We start from the raw sequence: 20,670 nt of genomic DNA on the forward strand, positions 1-20,670 counted from the left end.
TCAACTGAACGTATTTGTTATTTCCTGAACGCACTTGCATGTTCCCTCCTCTGTTCTTTGGTGCGCATTGTTCTTTCCCACCTGCAGGGCCCTTTCTGCCCTTCTCCACCTTTCTCTTTTGCTGAATCCTTTCCATCAATCCTCCAGACCCAGAAAAGATTCCAGTCTCTCTTTTAAGTGTGCTCTGATGATATCTCTCTATTTTCTAAATTCCCACAACACTTTTATTTTTAGTCTCTCCTAATCATTTCATAGAGTCCCCAGTATTGAGGTTTATATTTCAAAAATTCATCATGTAACATCTTGAACCCATAATATATCTGATTTATAGTGCTAATACTCAAAGTGGTGAACCATTCATAGATCTGAACTTACATCAGTCCAGATCTCAATTACGTAAGGGAATTGTTTGGCTCTTGGAAAGCATTTTTCCCCCATGGAAACGAAATGTTAAATTAGTATTCTATATGCCAGTGTTGAAGATGGATACTTAATAGTTTAACATACAAATTGTTTGCAATTTTTTTTTTTTAACCAGAATGTAAATTCCATGAATCTTACTTGATTGCTATATTCCCTATACTTAGAACTGTACTGGGTACCCAGTGTCTTCCATCAGTGGTATCTAAATGAAATAATAGGTTGATAACATTGGACATACCATAATTTATTTAACCATTCCACAGTTGGACGACTTGTTTCTTTTTGGAGCAAGGTAGAACATTATGGGAAAATAAGTACATTGCTAGATATTTAAGTTTTTAACTGTTCACTATTATGAACTATCTCAGCAGTTATTTTCTCAGCATAATTTTCCTTTTCCCCATTGCTAAAATTAGATTTAATCTTAGTTAAAGAAATTTTAGAGATTTCTTTTTTTAAAGATACCTCTGTTGCCTTTGGCAAATCTTTATAATCCTTATATACATCCAGACTTAGGCAAGCAGTGAAATCCTGCCAAGGAGTTCATCTCTCCCATATTTCGAGCGATAGAAGTGGTGAGGACGGGTGCAGCTTGCTCCAAGTTAAGGCCATGCGGCATGATTAAACACAGTGTGATCAGTACTTTTCTGGGTTTCATAGCGTTTTCCCATCTACCACCTCAGTGGCTACTCTAAGGCAGGAAGGGAAGAGGCGGGTATATTACTGCCACCACTTGGCAGGTGAAGAGACTGCAACCCAGAGATGTAAAGTCAGTCCGTGTCACCTGAAGCTTAGTTTTAGGTTTCTTGCCTTGAATCACTTTCATTCACAAAGATCTCTTTCCATTCTTTTAGAAAAAGAGTGGATATTATTTCGATGGTTTGAAGCCCCGTTTCCAGATTCCTATGCTACCTCCATACACCGTTTGTGTATAATAATCACACTTAGTAAGAAGCACGGATGTCATATTCACTAGATGGAAGGCTCAATGCATGGATAATGTGAAAAAATGTCCCTGCTAGCATGGTGCTTATGATACAGTTTTGTTCTTTAAAATGCAAATTAGGGGTGCCTGGGTGGTTCAGTCAGTTAAGCGTCTGACTCTTGATTTCGATTCAGATCACGATCTCACAATTCGTGGGCTTGAGCCCCGTGTCAGGCTCTGCACCATCAGTGCCCCTCCCTTGCTTGTGCTGTCTCTCTCCCAAAATAAATAAATGAACATTAAAAAACATATAAATAAAATGCAAATTAAAATGTAGGCCCTTTCTAGCCCATCTCCCTTCTCCTCTTCCCTCTAACCCTCCTTCCTTATTTGCACTACTTTCTTCCCTCTTTCTTTTCCTTTCATGCTCTGTATTTCCTACCCTCCTGAACCAGTGGACCCTTGTTTTCTTCATAGGGAAGAGGATGGGAGCACAAGGGCACGGCCTCCCCTGAAGGTGGTGGCAGGTGCTGTCTTCTTCAGTACTGTCCTCCACACACCTCCTCTCTGAAGGAGTTTAAAGGCACTGATGGCCAACGGTTCTCTGAAGAACAACCATTGCCCTTGAGCAGCCCATCTGGGCTCCATGCTCAGGCAGATGCTGTGAAGGAGAGGGTGTGGCCTGGCCCTATGACTGCTGCTACCCTGCTCTCCATAGAGTGTGCAGTGATTGGGAGTCCTAGGAAGACCCTGGTAGTAGTAGCTCCTCTGGTTTTTTGTTTTTTTGTTTTTAATGTTTACTTATTTTTGAGACAGAGAGAGACAGAGAATGAACAGGGGAGGGTCAGAGAGAGGGAGACACAGAATCTGAAACAGGCTCCGGGCTCTGAGCTGTCAGCACAGAGCCCAACGCGGGGCTCGAACTCACGGACCGCGAGATCACAACCTGAGCCCAAGTTGGCCGCTTAACCGACTGAGCCACCCAGGCGCCCCTAGCTCCTCTGTTTTTATATCCAACAAAAAAGTCAAAAATCCCCCAAACACAACTCCCTGTGTTATTTGGCCCAGCTCATCTCGAGCCATATTTAACAGCAATATTTTGCTGCCTGTACTATATCTGTAAAAATGCAGATCCTTGAGACTTAATGAGAAACAAAGAAAATATAAATAAATTTCCCACCAAAATTTGACTGACTACATACTCTAACCACTTTATAATATAACAGATTTATAGATGTGCCCTGTTGCGGTCTCTTTATAAACAGTATACGTCCAAAAGTAATCACATAACTACCAGCATGTTCTAAATATTGATAATTGTGTAAGTAATACTAATAACTCAATACTCTTGTACCAAAATTCAATTTTTAAGAGTGATGTTTTATTATGCAAATCTTTAAAATTCTCTCTTGTTCAAATATAGCCAAAAATTAAAAATAAAATTAAAAGCCATTTCTTCATTAAACATTCAATAAGCTTCATGCCCAGGTGATTCTCATGCTGCTGGGCCAGGGAACACACTTCGAGAATCTTTGGTTGTGTTTAGTATAACATCCCTCAGAGGTTTTAAAGAAATCATTCATTGCAACATTGTTAGTGATCTAAACCACAGAAAAATATGTCTATCTGACTTTGTATTCCATCTTATTTTCCTGAACTTGACTTAGACTCCATCTAAATTCCAGGTAGCCACCTTGTAAACTATGTTAGGAGTAAGTAGACAGGTTCCTAAGACTAAAACCATACATACAACTGCTGAAGTTCCCTTGAGTGTGCTTCCTATGTAACAAGGGCCACCTGAACAGGAAAGTGAACACACACAATTTCACTGAGATTGTCGTGGCTAGCTGTTAACTCGTAAGTAGGCATTGACTTCATTTAATCCTCAGTGCTTTTAAGGTGCTAATCTGGAGAAGGGTCTGTTTTGTTTCATTTGCCAGTATCATCATTGTATGAACATGGTTCTACCTAATCATACTTGCCATAATTTGGATTGACTGTCTTTTATTGTCATCCCTGCCCCTCCCTGCCCAGTTCTAACATATTTTTATTTCTGATTTTTCTTAGACCTTGCACACTGCCAGTCAAACCTTGTGGAACTTAGCAAACTCCTGCAAAATTTGGAAATACTTCAGAGAACCCAGTCAGCACCTAACTTTACTGACATGCAGGTAAACATTACCAAAAGGACTTTAAGTCATTAACACAGAATTTTTACTGGATTGTTCTACGAATATATAAGGTAACATTTAAAAGGAAATGACTAATACAGTACAAATTAATCTATATTCTGGAGTTATTCTAATATTTTTGAATTCATGGTGTCATTGTGTTAAGATATCTATTTTGACATCTTAATGTATATTTTATATCTAAGTACAAACTCATAGAAGAAATAAATATGTGAATTATTCTTCCATGTTTGTGTCACATTAGAAATGATAGCTTTGAAGATACAACTTAGTCTCAGAATTACTGCCATTTTTTTTATGTGGGAAAAAAATGCTAAAGATCTGTAATCCCGTTTTCCTTTTGTATAGCAGACAGATATATTTTATGATCAAGTTCTTATCTCTGCTTTTTATGCCCACTGTGCGTCAGATGTGACTTTCTCTCCTGGCTGGTTTGCTTTAGGGTGGCTAACAAGGATTCTTTACTAACATGCTATGCTCTCTTTGTCTATATCTGTGTCATCTGTGTGAACTTAATAATACTTTGTTGCTTTTTAACTATTTGTGTAATGTAGGCTAACTGTGTAGATATTTCAAAGAAAGACAAGCGGGTCACAAGACGATGGAGAACAAAAAGTGTCAGCAAAGATACAAAAATACAACTGCAGGTACAGACTTTTCCTTCATTCATATTTTTATATGATTTTAAGATGTTAGTCTTTATATATCAATTCATGGAAGTTAAGAAGTTTAAAGCAGCTGAAATGCTTTAAAGCCAGGGCTTTACAGACTGGGTTATACTATCTAAAATAGCGAGAAATCTATTCATCTTACTCTGGAATAAGTAAAAATAATTTAAAAGAAAGGTTAAAATGATTTAATAGGACTACAAAATGCCATTTTCCTTCTCACTTATGGCCTTTGGATCATTAAAATGTAATTTAACAAAAAATTACCTTAAAAATCTAGGCTAAAAATCCAGTGTGTTGTAATGAGCACTCATTTATATACACTTGATCTTAAAAGAGCCTTTTATGTATTAGCTTTATCCAACACTTTATGTATCAATAAAAAAGGATGAGGTCTGCAAAAGATTGGAAGTCAACAAACTCAGGCTCTAGTGTAATCACTGTGATTTCCTGGCAGTATAATCTCGTGCATTTCTATTAAATTTTCTAGGTTTCCATTTGCTCCCGGGGAAAGTGATGGAGTTAACTTAATTATCTCTGAATTCCTTTTCAACTCTAAAATTCTATGATTTGTCAAACAGAGGTATTATTTGACGATCAACAATCACTTTTAAAATCTGAATCATGAAAGTCTTAATGACTCATGATAAATTTACTTGAAATTTATTGTAAATAAGTTATTTATTTGAATGAGTAGTTTAAAATTTTTCAAGTAAGAACATCTTATGTTATTGCATCAAAGTGATATGAAATATGGTAAATGCCTAAAACCTCTTGTGTCATAATCATATTATTTTCAGATCTTTAAACTAGAATGTTTACTATTCTGATCCTAGCTATATATTATCTAAAAAACTCTTGCCCCAACAATCAAAATCAGACTTAGGATTTTGCTTTTCTTTTTATTACACCATAAATCAATTTTTGGTGTATTCTAAATATTCTAATAAAAGGTAAAAGGAACTTCTTTCCAGAAATCTTCAGTGTCTTCTGAGTGAATAATAATTCTTTAATTCTGACCACATTGATATTCTTTGTGTTGTGTGTAAGTAACAAACTCTTTGGTGCTTTGCTTGCTAATAGGATATGTTTGAAAATAAATTTTCACAAGCACTAAAGATTCATGGTTTTTTTAGTTAGACTGTCCACATTCTATGAACACAATTTATTGTGTTCCTTTATGCAGTATGTTTTTGTGTGTTTTCTATCCAGAACGTTAATACTGTAGAAGACATATGTGCCAGATGACTTCACCAAAAATTTACCTCAAATTGCTTTTGGCAGTTTCATTTGCTTTGAGCACATGATTGTCTAGTTTTGTGGGGCTTTTTAAAACATGTTATCTATGGTTCTCATAGCCAAGAAAGAAAGAACCATTATAAAAATAATTGAAGAAGGCCGCATCATATGAACGTATACATTTATAGACAGATATTGTTTCGATCTCGTTTTTATGAGGTATGCCATTGAACACATTGCTGTTCACAGCCGTTGCCTTGAAGAGGCTGGCTGGTCCTCAGAGAGTCTGAGCGGGATGCCCGTGGCTGCCCTGCCGTGGCCGTGAGGCTCACCGTGGTCCCTATATCTCTCGGTTTTTCCTGGAGGAAACAGAATGCAACTCTGAATAGCCCTTCTAGTCACAGGCTGTGCTTTTCTGTATGAGGAGAGTTTATGAAGATGTTTTTGAGTCATCAGAAGAAATTGGTCAAAAGGCAGGAAAATATTCTTCATTCGTACTTCTGCTGCATATTGGGGTAGTTTGCTTTTAAATGTTTATTTATGCTTTGTTTCCGTTTTGCCAAAGAGTAACAAAATGGCCCTTGTGATTCCAGTTCAATTATTTTTGAGGGAAACTGAAACCACTTCATTCCCACACTCAAAGAAAACGTTAAACTTTCAAAAGTAGAAGATTCAGTTCTGACTCCAAGTGGAAATCACTAGGCCTGGAGGTGGCAGTGAGCTATTTATTACTCCCAGAGAAACCCTGCGCTCAGTTAGATTGGTAAAACAAAACGTATTACAGAGTGAATGCTGCAGAATTTGGGACTGTCCCTGCACCTATGCTGCTTACCCAAACCAGCAGGCCTTCTAGCAGCCCTTAGGATGCTCATTATTTTTTTTTTTTAAATTATTTCTCACATTTATTTATTTTTGAGAGAGAGAGGCAGAGCATGAGCAGGGGAGGAGAGAGGGAGGGAGGGAGAGAGAGAGAGAGAGAGAGAGAGAGAGAGATACAGAATCCGAAGCAGGCTCCAGGCTCTGAGCCGTTTGTTAGCACAGAGCCTGACGCGGGGCTCAAACCCACGAACTGCGAGACCGTGACCTGAGCCAAAGTCGGATGCTCAACCAACTGAGCCACCCAGGCGCCCCTGGGTGCTCATTCTTTATTAACAGGAAGTTACTTGGAAGTTTCTCCAACATACACACTTGGCTAGGAAACCATAAAATTAGCCGGGGATGCCTATGACCGATGTAAATGTCTTTACTCGTCATTGTTTTACTTACAGAAAGACATAGCATTTATCTTTATTTAGTGGATGAAACATACCTACCACCTTCTCCCACCCTAGTACACAGGTTGTTCCCTCCTTGATCACAGGAGCCGAGGGCAAGTGTTTATTTTGAGCCCACCGTCATCTCCCTTCTTGAACCACTTTCTCTGTGTCGTGGTGGCAGCCAATGTGAGAGGCTTTGTAGGGAGTGGCTCGTTTTTCAACCCCTCTGTTGTTTGTAACTTGTGGTGCACCAGCCCTTTGTGGAGGAACCTCGACGGCCTGGTGGTGGTAATGGTGCTTGTTGTCACTGCTGCTGTTGTTATTGGTACTGTCGCACTGACCTTTGTATTCAGCATTCTGCAGTAGTTGTTGTTTTGAAATGATTATAAGACAGGTCATTTAGAAAATTGACCTCGGGAAAGTAGCAGTGAAGAACGTGTTACACTGTATGTTCGGGATCTTATTCTTCACATAGGTTAGGTTGTGCTATTGATTTGAATATGAAGGTTAAATGTTGGATCTGCATGGCCGTATTTCTACTAGAAGCTGTTGAGAAGCTAGCCTCAGAAATCCTTCATGTGATTCATCGAAGGCATTTTTTCTGGAAGGCTCTGTGGAGATTACCTTTTAGAAAAAGGACTTTCTCCCAAACCTCAGGTTTCGGGTTCTAATAAAAATCTCATTATAACCATCACACCGTAACAGTTTGGCTGTTTTCAATGAGGTAGAGGAGGGCGAGGAGGGACTGGTTTGTGAAGGGTTGCCACAGACCCGAGAGCTGCTGGGTTTCCTGCATGACTAATCGCACAAATTAATACCAGATCCCTAGTTGTTGGAGAGAATGAGGACTAGCAGGAAGCATGGAGAGTAGCAGATAAAGGATCTGTTGTCATTCATGTGTAGCTGTCCTAGATCTCACAGGTGCTCAAATTATACTGAAGGGTAAAAATGAGTTCTTCCTCCTTTTACTTACTACATGAAAGATGAAGGGGTTCTGTATAGAAAACTTTTTGTGGAAAGCACACTATACAGGCATATGTGTATCCAATAAACATACACGTAATGCATGCAGAAGATTTATGAACGTGGAAGAGAAATGGGAATGTCACGTGGAAACTTCGAAGAGGATTAGAGAGATAAAAATTTAAAATATTTTTCTGTTGTTCCAAAAAGGCTTAAACAGTCATACTGCTTTTCCTTAATCTGCACTGTTAGGTGGTATTAAGTCCCTCTCGGGTCACTGGAATTGAAATTACTGCTCACAATCACGAAGAGTGAGGGTCTGTCAGATGGATGCAGACTTGAGTGGTTAGAAGGAAATATCATTCTCCCATAATCCTGGCCACCAAAAAGAGACAAAGAAGAAAGCTCCGGTATTCTTCTACTAGTTTATGCATAGATGCACATCACTAAATGAAACCCATGCTTTCAGGTTTCCATAGTTGATTTTTGTAAGCACTGTGCCAACACACTGAGGACGTTGAGTGTTGTGTTGTGTTGTTTGTTTGTTTGTTTGTTTTTTCTCTATGCTGTGGGGACTGGCTTCCTCCTTGAAAAATTCTCCAACCTGAAAATCCCAACACCATTCCTAATGTTGAATCCCAGTGAGCTTTCTAGTAGGGGAATAAATGGGAAGCTGAAGATTCCTGGTACCCTTGCTTGTGTACTTTTCCTCCCAGTAAGGAACAAAAAAAAATTCTGCCTGGCTGACGGGAGACTCCCATTACAACTTGTTGGTTTTGGCCTTTGCACATTATTTATTTAATCATTTTTCCTGAACTTAGGTTCATCTTTGCTTCCATTGACTGGAAATGCCATTGGTTTCATACAACGTGACATTGCATGGGTAAAACAATATGCGCATTTATTTTACCATAAAATCACAAGCTGTTCATCACTTCATAATCTCCCATATCCCTTTGGGGTGGGGTTATATTCAGCAACTAGACTTAAACGTTTAGGGGTTCTGCAATGAAAACAACGAACTTTGGGGAGCCTGGGTGGCTCAGTCGGTTGAGCGTCCAACTTCGGCTCAGGTCATGATCTCGTGGTTTGTGAGCTCGAGCCCCGCGTCGGGCTCTAGCTTGGAGCCTGGAGCCTGCTTCAGATTCTGTCTCCCTCTCTCTCTCTGCCCCTCCTCCACTTGCGCTCTGTCTCTCTCTGTCTCTCAAAAATGAATAAATTTAAAAAAAAAACAAAAAACTTTTCTCACAGCATTACGAATGCCCCTTCGAGCACTTGTCAGGGCTACGATTTAGGACAAGTCAACTCCACTTAAAAACTCTCCCTTTCCCTTGTCCGATTATCTCTCACCCTCCTGTATCCTGTCCTCTCCTCCCCCGCCACTGTGTCTTCCCCTCCCCGCTCCCCGTGTCCTCTTCCCCGCCCCCCCCCCCCCCCCCGCCTCCCCGCGTGGCCTCTCCTCCCTCCTCTTCTCTCATTCACTGTCAGGAAGGGCCATCTGCGAAGGGCCAGTTCAGCACCACTCGGCGCCGGCAGAGGCTAGCGGCAGCAGTGGCTACAACAGTGAGTGGATTTCAATCTCAAGTGGACATTTAATAAGAATGAGAAACTGCCCAAGCGTCACCTTCCCTGTCCCAGTGGTGCCCCTTCTGTGTAGCCGCATCAACTGTAACCCACTCCCGTGCTGGCCTAGCTTTTGCATGCTCTCTGGCTGTCTCTGCATGGCAGGTGTCGCACATGGGTATTCGTGTTTGCGATGGAAAACTACTCCCTGATCCAGTTCTTCAACTGTCCGTGTAAGAAACCATGTAAATTCGAGGTTGCAAAACTGAGTAACCTGTTACTGATACAGAATTTCCTAAAATGATATTGTTATCTATCTATCTACTTATTTATATTTTTTATTTATTTTTTATTTTTTGGTCATACTGATATCAGAACCCCTGCTAACTGATTTCTGTTTTTCTAAGAAAAGTCATGTTACTACAGACATAAATTGTGCTTTTTTTTGTAGCATTGTGACTATTTGAAAAGGATGTGAGAATAAAGAAAAGAGAGGGTAAGAAAAGGTGAATTTTGATGTCATTTCTAAATGGCTACCCAAATTACACCTAGCGAGGGAAAATTGTTTTCTGGAAAGATTATTGAGCTGAAAATCAGAAAATACAGTGTGGAAAGGAGAAAACTACAAAGTTAAATAGTGCTTAATGTACATATATAGAGACAGGTTGGTTTGTTTTGGTTTTAAGAGAAAATACGATGGGTATTAGGAGGATAGAGTAAGTATTGAAACAGATAAGGCAAATAACCAAAATTTTAAATTGAGTAGAAGCTGTTTAGAATAGTGAATGGTGCATTCTGAATAGAAAATAGACTATGTAAATACAAGAACCCTTTGCTGGATAAAAGCATATCATAATATTTGCTTACTCCTGACATCCTGTCAACTTTTTAAAACACAGAATACTGAGTTCATAGCAATCATGGATGTTAGGTTTTTCTGGCTATTAGGTAATATTTTCTGAATTAACAATAGTCTTGCCCTTGCTGATGGTGGAATATACTTGAAGGCTAGAATTGCTGAAAAACATGAAAGGGTTTTGGTTGCATTGTAAGAGACTGGATACTCATGCAAGGATTGTTGGTTTTCTATTTTTGATTAATAACTGACTCCTGCCTTATATCTGGGTGCATAGCTGGATCTTTTGAGAGATAGAATTGCTTTTGATTATGAAATGAACCAGTGGCTTGGAGTTTTTCAGGGAATTGATTCTTAAACTCAGTTTTGTGAACATTTAAACAAATCAGTGAAACTGATATATGATTAATCTGTATCTTATGCATGCATGCATAATATGTGACACCATAACAGATTATTACAATAGAAAAATGTAAAATTAGGTAAGTAGTTCTTAATCTTTCATTTATAAAATTCAGAAATCCAGATGATTATCAGAGAGAGAACAGTACCTCAGTATGGAAAGGAAAGGTCAGTCCTCTTGTGAAAATACCTGTGGTTCCTTAAATAATGTCCTTCAAGAATGCATGCAGGGAAGTGATTGTGTTTCTACTGTGTTCATCTTTCTAACTGCATATATATATATATATATATATATATATATATATATATATATATATATATAGTGAGTATAAGAAAACTGGGATTAGAACCTATTTAAATAGAATGGGAAACAGAAAAGAAAAAGCTTTTAAAAGCAGAGAGTATTAACGCCCACCTCTCAGGGTAGCAGTGACCACAGAAGTTAAGAATAACTTCCAATAATTCCAAGCATCAAATGACAAAAGCTGGCGACATTTAGTAATTATTCAGAAATAAAGGGAGGAAATAGTTACTCTAAACCTTGTAGGATTTATAGCTTTGACTCCATAGCAAAGTATAACACCATCTAGAGGGACCTTCAGCTTGCTCCCTTGGCCCCCTCATTTATATCTCAAGTGATCCGATGCTGGTGACTCTTAGTCAGTGTTCTTCCGAATTCCCTGTCTTCCCTCTTCCCAGCACTAACTCATCCTATACATTTTGAGCGTGTCCTATTTTACCTAGAATTCTTCCAAATGACTCCTAGCTACTTACTCTCCCTCAGAGAGAAGGAGACCCATTCAAGTGTGTGGGGCCGCTGAGATTGCTCCCAAAGAAAAGTATACCCAAAGGAGATGTTTCAGAGATGTATTCTTGTCGGTTCCTAACACTGGAACTTGAAATGGTTCACTTATCACATCAGCCAGACCCAATAGAACAGGAGTTTGGGAAAAGAGACACACCGGCCCCTCCCCTCAGAAGAACACCGAGGGCCCCCAATGCGATCGGTTCTCCACCCGAGGCTCCCTGTACGCATGAGGCAGAGGAAGGACAGCAGGACACTTTCCACATTTGCTCCATCAGTTGTATATGCTTAGGATCTTAGACCTGCTTTTGTGTCTTCCTTTCCTCAGTCATGTTTACCATTGCTGTCGTTCCGCTATCGGTCATTTCTCTTTTAACTTCTTTACAGACAGGTGTTCAAAGTACCTCCTAACACCCCCATTCCAAACTGCAGTTAGCTGGTACCAGAATGTTCCAGAATCAGGCTTCTTCCCCAGCACAGGATCTCAGGGAAGGCTTGGACTTCTTTCCTGAGCAGGGTGTAAAGTCCGCAGCCAGCACTGAGGATTCTAGGGCACAGACCATGAGACCTGTCGACAGCTCCCATCCCAGCCATCACTGACAGAAGACCTAGCTACCACTTCAGTTTCTGAATCCCATAATACTCAAATTGATGAACACAAAACTGAAGGGGCTGAAGAGGCATTCAGTTAGAGTTAGATTAATACATCTCCATTTGTATTCTCAATTTCACGTCATGAATGCTTCAGTTAAAATATCCATTCCGCATACTACTTTTAACAAAAAGAGTACCAATATAAACATTTTCAGCCAGAAGTATATAAAAATTAGGTTCAGTTTCCCAGGGAACTGTCTGATTGCAGTTGGAATGGAGGATTTTGAGTGCTTTTCCCTGGGGGCTATATACAAGATCATTTTTACTGTTTGCTTTTTAGCTTTTTCTGTTTGTTTCATTTTGACTGCTTAAATTACCAATTTAAACTTCCATTATGTTCAAGAAAATAAATGTGTAATGTGTTTTTCTTCTCAGCATATTATTCCAACTTTTAATAGACAGGCCATTATCTCAGGGACAAGTCTGAGCCCTCACTGGAATGTTTGGGCCTTTATTGCATTGTGGCCTCCACTGGCCTCCCTGCCTCCCCTCCTACTTCATGCCAGTCCTTGGAGTGTTGAGGGCACCTGGATGCAAACAGAACCCTTTTCTATGATCCTCAATGCGTTTCATTCTCCATCACCAAACACCACCATTTCTTTTTCTTAAGCGCTCTTCTAGATCTTTGTGTCCGGAAACCATCTCCTTAAATCTGAACACTCCCTGGTCTACCCATTTGCTCAAGTCACAGTTTCTCCCCATGACTTCCTGATCTCCACCAGCCTTCCCATGGATTCTCTGTGTCCCTCCCAGAGGGCTATGGGCTTACTGCTCTTTCTGGATTTAGCATCCTCACAGTTAAGGTCAGAAATGCCCTTCATCTATCTTCGAATATTCTTCTACATCCTTTAGAGACATCCCCAAAAGACCTCAGTCATTATCACAGAGTTACCTGCACAGGTTTCTAGCACATTATGGAACCCAAGGATTCCATTTTCTCAAATGGCTTCTCTGCCACTTTTATGTCTCTTCTCTGGAATAACAGGAATTCTGATCCTGCCGAGATAAACCAGTTGTAGATGTGTCCCAACCCAGTGTAGCCAAGGTCCCCATGAAGGACAAAGTAGAGCTACTTGGTAGTTCCAGGTACCAGATGCTTTGGATATCATATATGAACGTGCTTAGCTTAGCTGAGTTTAGGGAGAAAGCTTCATGCCCACTTCCTTCCCCAGTAAGTTTTGGATATCCTTTGAGATAATAACTCCTTGCCACTGCCATGGCAAAGCTACATGCAAAGGACCCCCTCCAGTCCCAGCTGCCCTCACACAGGGCCACAGACTGCCGTTCAGCCTAGGTTTTTTGGTTTGCTCCTTGTCTTCCATTTATCTTCTGTATCCTCAGTACACATGCACATGCTCCTTTTCCCGTCCTCTCCTCCTTTTTTTCTGTCTCACGCTCTCCATCTCTCCCTCCCTCCCTCCCCCTCCCCCACTGTCTCTCATTTTCTGTCAAGAACTTTAAAGCTAAATCAAAATGTGAAAAAAAGGAAGTGGCTCTGATATACATATACATCAGACAAGCATATTTCCTGTTAGCTAGAAGGTGTGAACTACCCCTTAATTTATATAAAATTCAGCTCTTGGAGGAGTCTAAAGAATGATTCTTGAAGACATCTGAATGAACATCTGTGCAGTAAGAATTAGGGGAGATTACTGGTGATCTGATTTACGGTAGGAATTGGTTTTCTCATTTTCTAAGAATGTTTGGCCTATGGCATTTGTAATAGTCAGGTATAACCTTCCAGAAGGAGAGGGAAAGGTGCTTTGCCCCCACCCATCAGAAGACTAGCCCGGATCAGCATGAGCAAGAAAGTACCTGTAGCCATTTGGGAAAATCTATAGTAATATGACTTTTTTTACTTAATGTTTTTCAATATTGGCCAGTTCGTAAGCCACATTCATATGTGTAACAGTGTTGTGTGTGACAAAGGGAAACTACAGTAATTTATTTCACTTACAAATATATTTGTAATAAATCAATTTCACTTACAAATATATTTTATATATAATATATATTTCACTTACAAACATATTTTAATAAATCAATTTCAAATTTATTTGAGTCCCTTTAAGCCATTATTGTATTTACTATTAAACTTATTTATGTTTTGTCTGATGGCCACGGAGCAAGTAAATCTTTCTGTCTAGGTGCCTCTTGAATTTTTACCTGTTCTGTAAGCTCCTGTTCCGGGCCCAGAAACAAGTGAGCATAAAAAGCCCTGTGACACGAGTACCCAGACCTTGTAAGAGAGTTCAGGCTACTGTTTCCTGCCAGCAATTTTTTAGACACAACTGTATCGATGCCTGTCCTTCCTGTCATTCTGTAGCCCTCTCTCCCTGTAACGGGGAGAGGCCAGTGAGTCCACGGGCAGTACCACCTCAACCATGGGGAGTGAGGCTCTTTCCCACCGCAGCCACCTGCAAATTAAATGAGTCCTGAGTGTCTCTGCGTGTATCGTTGGAGAGGAGTCTAGTATTTTGAAGAAGGGAAGAGATCTTTCCTGTGTAAGAGAATGTGGAACATGTACGGTTGCTCTTTTCTAACTGGTGTCTTGCCCTCTCAGGTCCCTTTCAGTGCTACCATGTCGCCAGTTCGCTTGCATTCCTCCAACCCCAACCTGTGTGCAGATATCGAGTTTCAGACTCCCCCTAGTCACCTCACAGACCCTCTGGAAAGCTCAACGGATTATACAAAGCTTCAAGAAGAATTTTGTCTAATTGCACAGAAAGGTAACAACAAACATAACGTGCCCTTTATAGAAGCTCTCTTCTTTGGTGAGAGATTACCATTTACTCTCTCATCCTTGCCTAGGTGGTCATGGTAGAAAGATTAAATAGTGCATATACTGATTGGAGTTCTATATAAAGAATGCAGTGGGGTATCATGCCTGCCTCTTGGGAGTACACGCGTCATAGGTTTACAGTTTTGACTGAACAAATAAAGTGTCATGAGTGGGGAGAAAAAGGAGGAAAGACAAAGTTTTTCTAGGTAGGCCACCAGGACGCTACTACTCAACATCTTTTTTTTGGTGTCTTTTAGTTATCATTTCATACCTACTTGTGGGTTATCCTCAGTTAGCAAGGAGCTCTGTTGGAATCTTTCTTTTCCTTTATTAAATAACACTCATGGATTGTACCTTACAGTCTATAGTTCAGGCAGGGCTCGGGTAGGCAGTTCTTTTGTGCCATATGGCATTGCCTGGGCTCAGTGGTATTTGGCTGGAGTCTGGATTGGGCTGAAAAGATCCAAGGTGGCTTCCCCTGTGTTCCTGGCATGTTGGAAGGGTGGTTGCAAGGTTGCACATAACTGTGTCCCTCTTTCTCTCCATGGCGGCTCAGGACTCCAAGGGGATAGAATAGACGGGGATAGAAGCAACCAGTCCTGTTCAAGGCCAACTCTGGGATTGGGACAGTCACTTCCACTGCACTCTACTGCTCAGAGCCTCACAGGCCAGTTCAGATTGGAGCGGAGGGGAAGCTGACCACACCTTAGAGTCACTTTTTTTAATATTAAATTTTCAATAAGGTGCGTTGCATAGGTTCAGTTATTGCCATCAGCCATAGAGAGCAGGGTGTAATAAATAAGAGTCAGGGCAGTAGCTTGTAGGTGGATTGAGCAGTCCTATCTGTGTTTAGCAAGAGCCTGGGTTCCAAATTACCACCCTCGCTTTTGCTACAGTATTTAAGTTTCAGTCACTGAAATTCATTTTTTGATCTAAGATAGTGCCTTCCCAGGCGTTGTCTTTTAAAATGCATAATCTCAGGGTGCCTGGGTGGCTCAATCGGTTAAGCATCCGACTCCGGGTTGCAACTCAGGTCAGATCTCACGGTTCATGGGTTCGAGCCCCATGCCAGACTCTGCACTGATGGTCTAGAGCCTTCTTGGGATTCATTCTCTCCCCCCCCCCCCCCCCCCGCTCTCTCTCTCTCTCTCTGCCTCTCCTGCCTATGCTCTCTCTCTCTCAAAATAAATAAATAAAACTTAAAAAAAATAAAATGCATAATCTCTTAGAGAAAGATATACATTATGTTGTTTTCAGTCACTAACGTCTTACTGTAAATTAATGACATTTATTTACCCTGGGGCTATTGGTAATAGGTGCTAAAATATTTTGAAAATGTGTGCTAAATAGAACATCTCAAGGGCCCAATAATGCCCAAGAGCCTGGTAGCTCAGGAAAAGAAGGGGCATGCACTGAGGGCATCTCTAGGAATGTTGAAGTCCACAAAATTTTATACTGTGAAACTATCAGCAAAGATGTACTATGGAGATATTTCTTCAGTTCTATAATCCGGAAACAGTTAAGCTAAATCATCTCTCCGCTTTTTTTCTGTAGATTTCCCAATTGCAATTCTGTAAGGCCAACTCTCTTTCACCTGCTATTTTACTCCTGCTATTTTTTTTAAGTTTATTTATTTTGAGAGAGACAGTTGAGTAGGGGAGGAGCAGAGAAAGAGGGAGAGAAAGAGAGAATCCCAAGCCGGCTCCACACTGTAAACGTGGACCCCAAGGCAGGGCTTGAACTCATGAGCCTCAAGATTATGACCTGAGCCAAAACTGAGTTGGATGCTTAACCAACTGAGCCACATAGGTGCCCTATTTGCTAGTACGTTTTTATTACACTTCTGAGCCAGATGCTAATTATGTCAATGTTATTTTCTGTATGTAACAGCATAGGATTATGGCCAGTAAAGCCAGTACCTTTTACTTCTAACAGCAGGGGCAGGAGGTGGTTGTAGGAGCAGGTAGAATGAGATAACAAATGTGTGAATTAAGTGTGTATAGCACAGCCTCTAAAAGGAGATGAATAAATTTGAAGATAGCCCCAGGAAAGTTTTGTGTATTCAGTTGCAGTCCTGAGGTTTTCAGGAAATCCAAGTTTCAACAGGATTTTAAAGCCCCTGTTGAAACAACATGTTTTTTTTCTAACTATGCTAGAAAAAAGGGCTTTTCTATGACTACTGGTTGAACTCTTTAGAAAGAATTATGGATTTTGAAGTGTATGAGAGTCTGCTTATAGAACTGCCAGTGGGGTTAATGTATGCCAGCTATCAAGTTAGTAACTTTACATTGATGATGACTAGAATATGGCACATAAATCAATAGATTTTGAGTCCCTTGTGATCCCACTGTTTTGCCCTCTTAATTCAGGCCAGTGTTTTTTGCTAAGAATTTCCACTTCTTTTAAAAACAACCATTCTTAAACAAGGAAATTCCTATTTTAGAAGACTGCATATTATAGAAACAGTTATTCTAAAGATAGGAGTTGGAAATTCAGCCTTCTTGTATTTCGGAATTAACGACAGCCTCAGATTTTACAAATGTAGGTTAATAGATGTACAGAAATGGGGGGGGAGGAGTTGTTTTTATTATTACATGTATTTTGGGTGTTTTTTTGGTAGCTGTACTGATATGTTTGGCATATAATATTTCATAAGTTTAAGGTATACCTATTGATTTGATACACTTGTATATTACAAAATGATTACCACTGTAGCATCAGCTAACACCTCCATCATGTCACATAATTACCATTTCTTTTTAGTGGGAAAACATTTAAGATCTACTCTTTTAACTTTGAGGTATGAATACAATATTATCAAATATCACCAAACTGGTATATTTCCAGAACTTATTTGTTTTAAAACTGGAAGTTTTACTCTTTGAAAGCACTTCTCATCAAGGTATTCCTGGCTGAGAGAGTAATTTAAGTATTATTTTCAAGTCCAAATCATTTCCTACCTCGAAGAGAACTAGTCAGGACTTCTAAATCAGCCTGTTTTATTTTGGCAGGATTTATAAAATGTTCTTTTTGAGTACCTGCTTTCGGAAATAATTACTGGATAGTTCTAAATGATTTGCATGAGAATTCATTGTACACAGAACTGTTAATATTCTTACCAGCCAGTGCAGAGTAAAACTTATTCCTTTTTCTTCATAGGAATTATAGAATAATTTTTTAAATATCGATATTTAAGAATTAATATCAATTTATTTTGTATCCTGTTTCTAAGTCTTTTCTGGTAGGAAATGCTAGAATTTCCACCCTGATTAATTACCATTACTGTATTTGTTTTGTGTATCGGTATTTTGAAAGATACCATTGTAAGGCTAACTTGTATTAGACTGTAATGTCATCTTTCCAGACAATGTCTATACATGAGTTAAAGTGCTAAGAAATGTATCATTTTGTATATTCTTTCTGGATGCATTTGATCTTTGTTTCTCACTTTTTTCCCCACCCAGTGCATTCTCTTTTGAAGTCTGCATTTAATAGCATAGCTATAGAGAAGGAGAAGCTTAAGCAAATAGTTTCGGAACAGGATCATAATAAAGGCCACAGCACGCAAGTGGCACGGCTCCGGCAGTCACTGTCTCAGGTAAACGAGGGTGTTTGTTTCACCGTCTTGACACATTCCCCACCCTGTAAGGCAAGGATAAGGGTGGAGGTGGTCCATCATGGATGGCATGTTCAATCGAAAATCCCCTAAGACGTTGCAGTTGCCTGATTAAATTTTTAAATTAAAGCTTAAATTAAACTTTTCTTGAAAAAAAAGTCAAGGTAAGAGCAAAAATCAACCAAACTTGCTTGTAAACATATAATTGCTATTTCAGCTGATTGAATACTTTTTGATGCTTCTCAGTGGCCATTGATAAGGCAGTCCCTGGTTTTAAAAGAAGAATCATGCATTTATACTTGGCTTACTCTTTTTAAAGTATGTTCTAGAATATATTCCATCCAGTGTTCAATAGAACAGAATCTACTAAATCTTCCACACTTATTATTTTTTCTCACTTACACTGCATCTTAATCTGTTGAAAATTACTGATTATTATTACCTTTTGTTTTCTTTTCTGATTTATACTTTTAGGATTTTCTTCCTATCTAATTTATACTCCCTGAAGCTAGACTCATATATTTCAAGACATATTGTGCATTATAAAATATATTATTTAATATATTCATTATATATTATTCAATATATATTATATTGATTAATACTAATCAAATCCTTATATATATCAAAGTTGATATTTCTGATAAAAATCCTTTAAAACTGTACGTAATGCTTTTTTACACTGAGCAGTTCCTCTGAAATAATTTCTTCGTTCAGTCTATAACTGCACTTTTAAAACATCCTTTGAGATCTCAATGTTGTTATGTGATTTTTGTGTGAGAACTCAGTGTTTATATAAAATATTGTTCACTTCCTGGTGCCTTGGATCAGAGTGAAGGAGCAAGCAAATCCTGGGTAAGTGGTTTTCCATGTGGATCAGCTCCCGCTTGAATAGTTTCCCTCCGTCCCTGAAAATAGACTTGAACTGTCTCACCATGTTTTATGTACCTGAACCGTCAGCTAACTTTCAGTGTTAAGTTTCATGCTACTGTGTATTGTTACCTGGGCCACACTTTTGTTACCCGTAAAACACTGTCAGTTGAGGTGCATATTCTGCTTCCCGTGCAAAACTGGGGGACTCAGGAGCATGAGCATTCAAGCATTCAAAGCAGCAACTGTTGTGCCAGTCTGCGAAGGGGTTTCTTCATAAGCATATTTTAATGGTTTGCCTTGGGCTCCTTATGTCATGTATGTGTTGAATCCTCGGTCTGTGTTAATTGATCTTCTGAATCATTATTTTAAAGTATTACGAATCAGAAAGATCAAGCTAATGGTTAGGTAAATGTACAAATGTCATCCTGTAAACATGTAAAATATACTTTTATCCCCCTAAATGTTGCAATGTTTCCTTTAGATGTATTAAACGATAGAGGCTTAGTGGTACAAGCTTATGCTAAGAAAAACAAGAAAACATATTTTTTCTTTCTTTGCACATTTTTAAAAAATTTTTAATTGTAATTACCTGGTGCTCACCACAAGTGCACTGCTTAATCCCCATCACCTATTTCACACTTCACCCCCCTGCCCTATTCATCACCCCTCTGGTAACCAACAGTTTGTTCTCTATAGTTAAGAGTCTGTTCCTTAGTTTCTCTCTCTCTCTCTCTCTTAGTTTCTTCCTTGTTTGTTTTGTTTCTTAAATCCCACATATGAGTGAAATTGTATGGTATTTGTCTTTCTCTGACTGACTTATTTCGTGTAACATTATACTCTGTAGTTCCATTCATGTTGTTGTAAATGCCAAGATTTCATTCTTTTTATGGCTGAATAATATTCCATTGTGTGTGTGTGTGTGTGTGTGTGTGTGTGTGTGTGTGTATGCCACATCTTTTTGTCTATCAGTTGATGGACACTTGCGTTGCTTCCATATCTTGGCTGTTGTAAATAATGCTGCTATAAACACAGGTGTGCATGTATTCCTTTGAGTTAGTGTTCTTGTATTCTTTGGGTAAATACCCAGTATATGACTGCTGGGTCGTAAGGTAGTTCTATGTTTAACTTTTTGAGGAACCTCCATACTCTTTTCCACAGTGGCTGTACCAGTTTGCATTCCCACCAACAGTGTAAGAGGCATCCTGTTTCACCACATCCTCACCAACACCTGTTTGTTGTTCCTTGTGTTTTTATTTTAGCCACTCTGATGGGTGTAAGATGATATCTCATTGTAGTTTTTATTTGCATTTCCTTGATAATAAGTGATGATAAAGCATCTTTTCATGTGTCTGTTGGCTGTCTGTATGTCTTCTTTGGAGAAATGTCTATTCATGTCTTCTGCCCATTTTTAATTGGATTGTTTGTTTTTTGGGTGCTGAGTTAGGTGTATCAG

The 20,670-nt window shown here is 39.3% G+C and overlaps 1 protein-coding gene across 19 annotated transcripts in view; it reads left to right on the plus strand.

Annotated features, from left to right (window-relative positions):
- Positions 1-20,670, plus strand: part of OSBPL6 (oxysterol binding protein like 6) — a 214,517-nt gene that overhangs the window by 161,070 nt on the left and 32,777 nt on the right. For 8 of the 19 annotated variants that reach the window (XM_023259488.2, XM_023259490.2, XM_023259489.2 and 5 more), the window contains 6 exons: positions 3,416-3,519; positions 4,095-4,187; positions 9,155-9,229; positions 14,510-14,675; positions 18,193-18,326; positions 19,176-19,199. In XM_023259488.2, coding sequence (XP_023115256.1) covers positions 3,416-3,519; positions 4,095-4,187; positions 9,155-9,229; positions 14,510-14,675; positions 18,193-18,326; positions 19,176-19,199 — 596 coding nt within the window. The remainder of the gene's footprint in view (positions 1-3,415; positions 3,520-4,094; positions 4,188-9,154; positions 9,230-14,509; positions 14,676-18,192; positions 18,327-19,175; positions 19,200-20,670) is intronic. The other 11 variants (XM_045034005.1, XM_045034008.1, XM_045034010.1 and 8 more) reach the window with 6 other exon arrangements.

This window comes from Felis catus, chromosome C1 (assembly GCF_018350175.1).
Source record: "Felis catus isolate Fca126 chromosome C1, F.catus_Fca126_mat1.0, whole genome shotgun sequence".
Lineage (NCBI taxonomy): Eukaryota > Metazoa > Chordata > Mammalia > Carnivora > Felidae > Felis > Felis catus.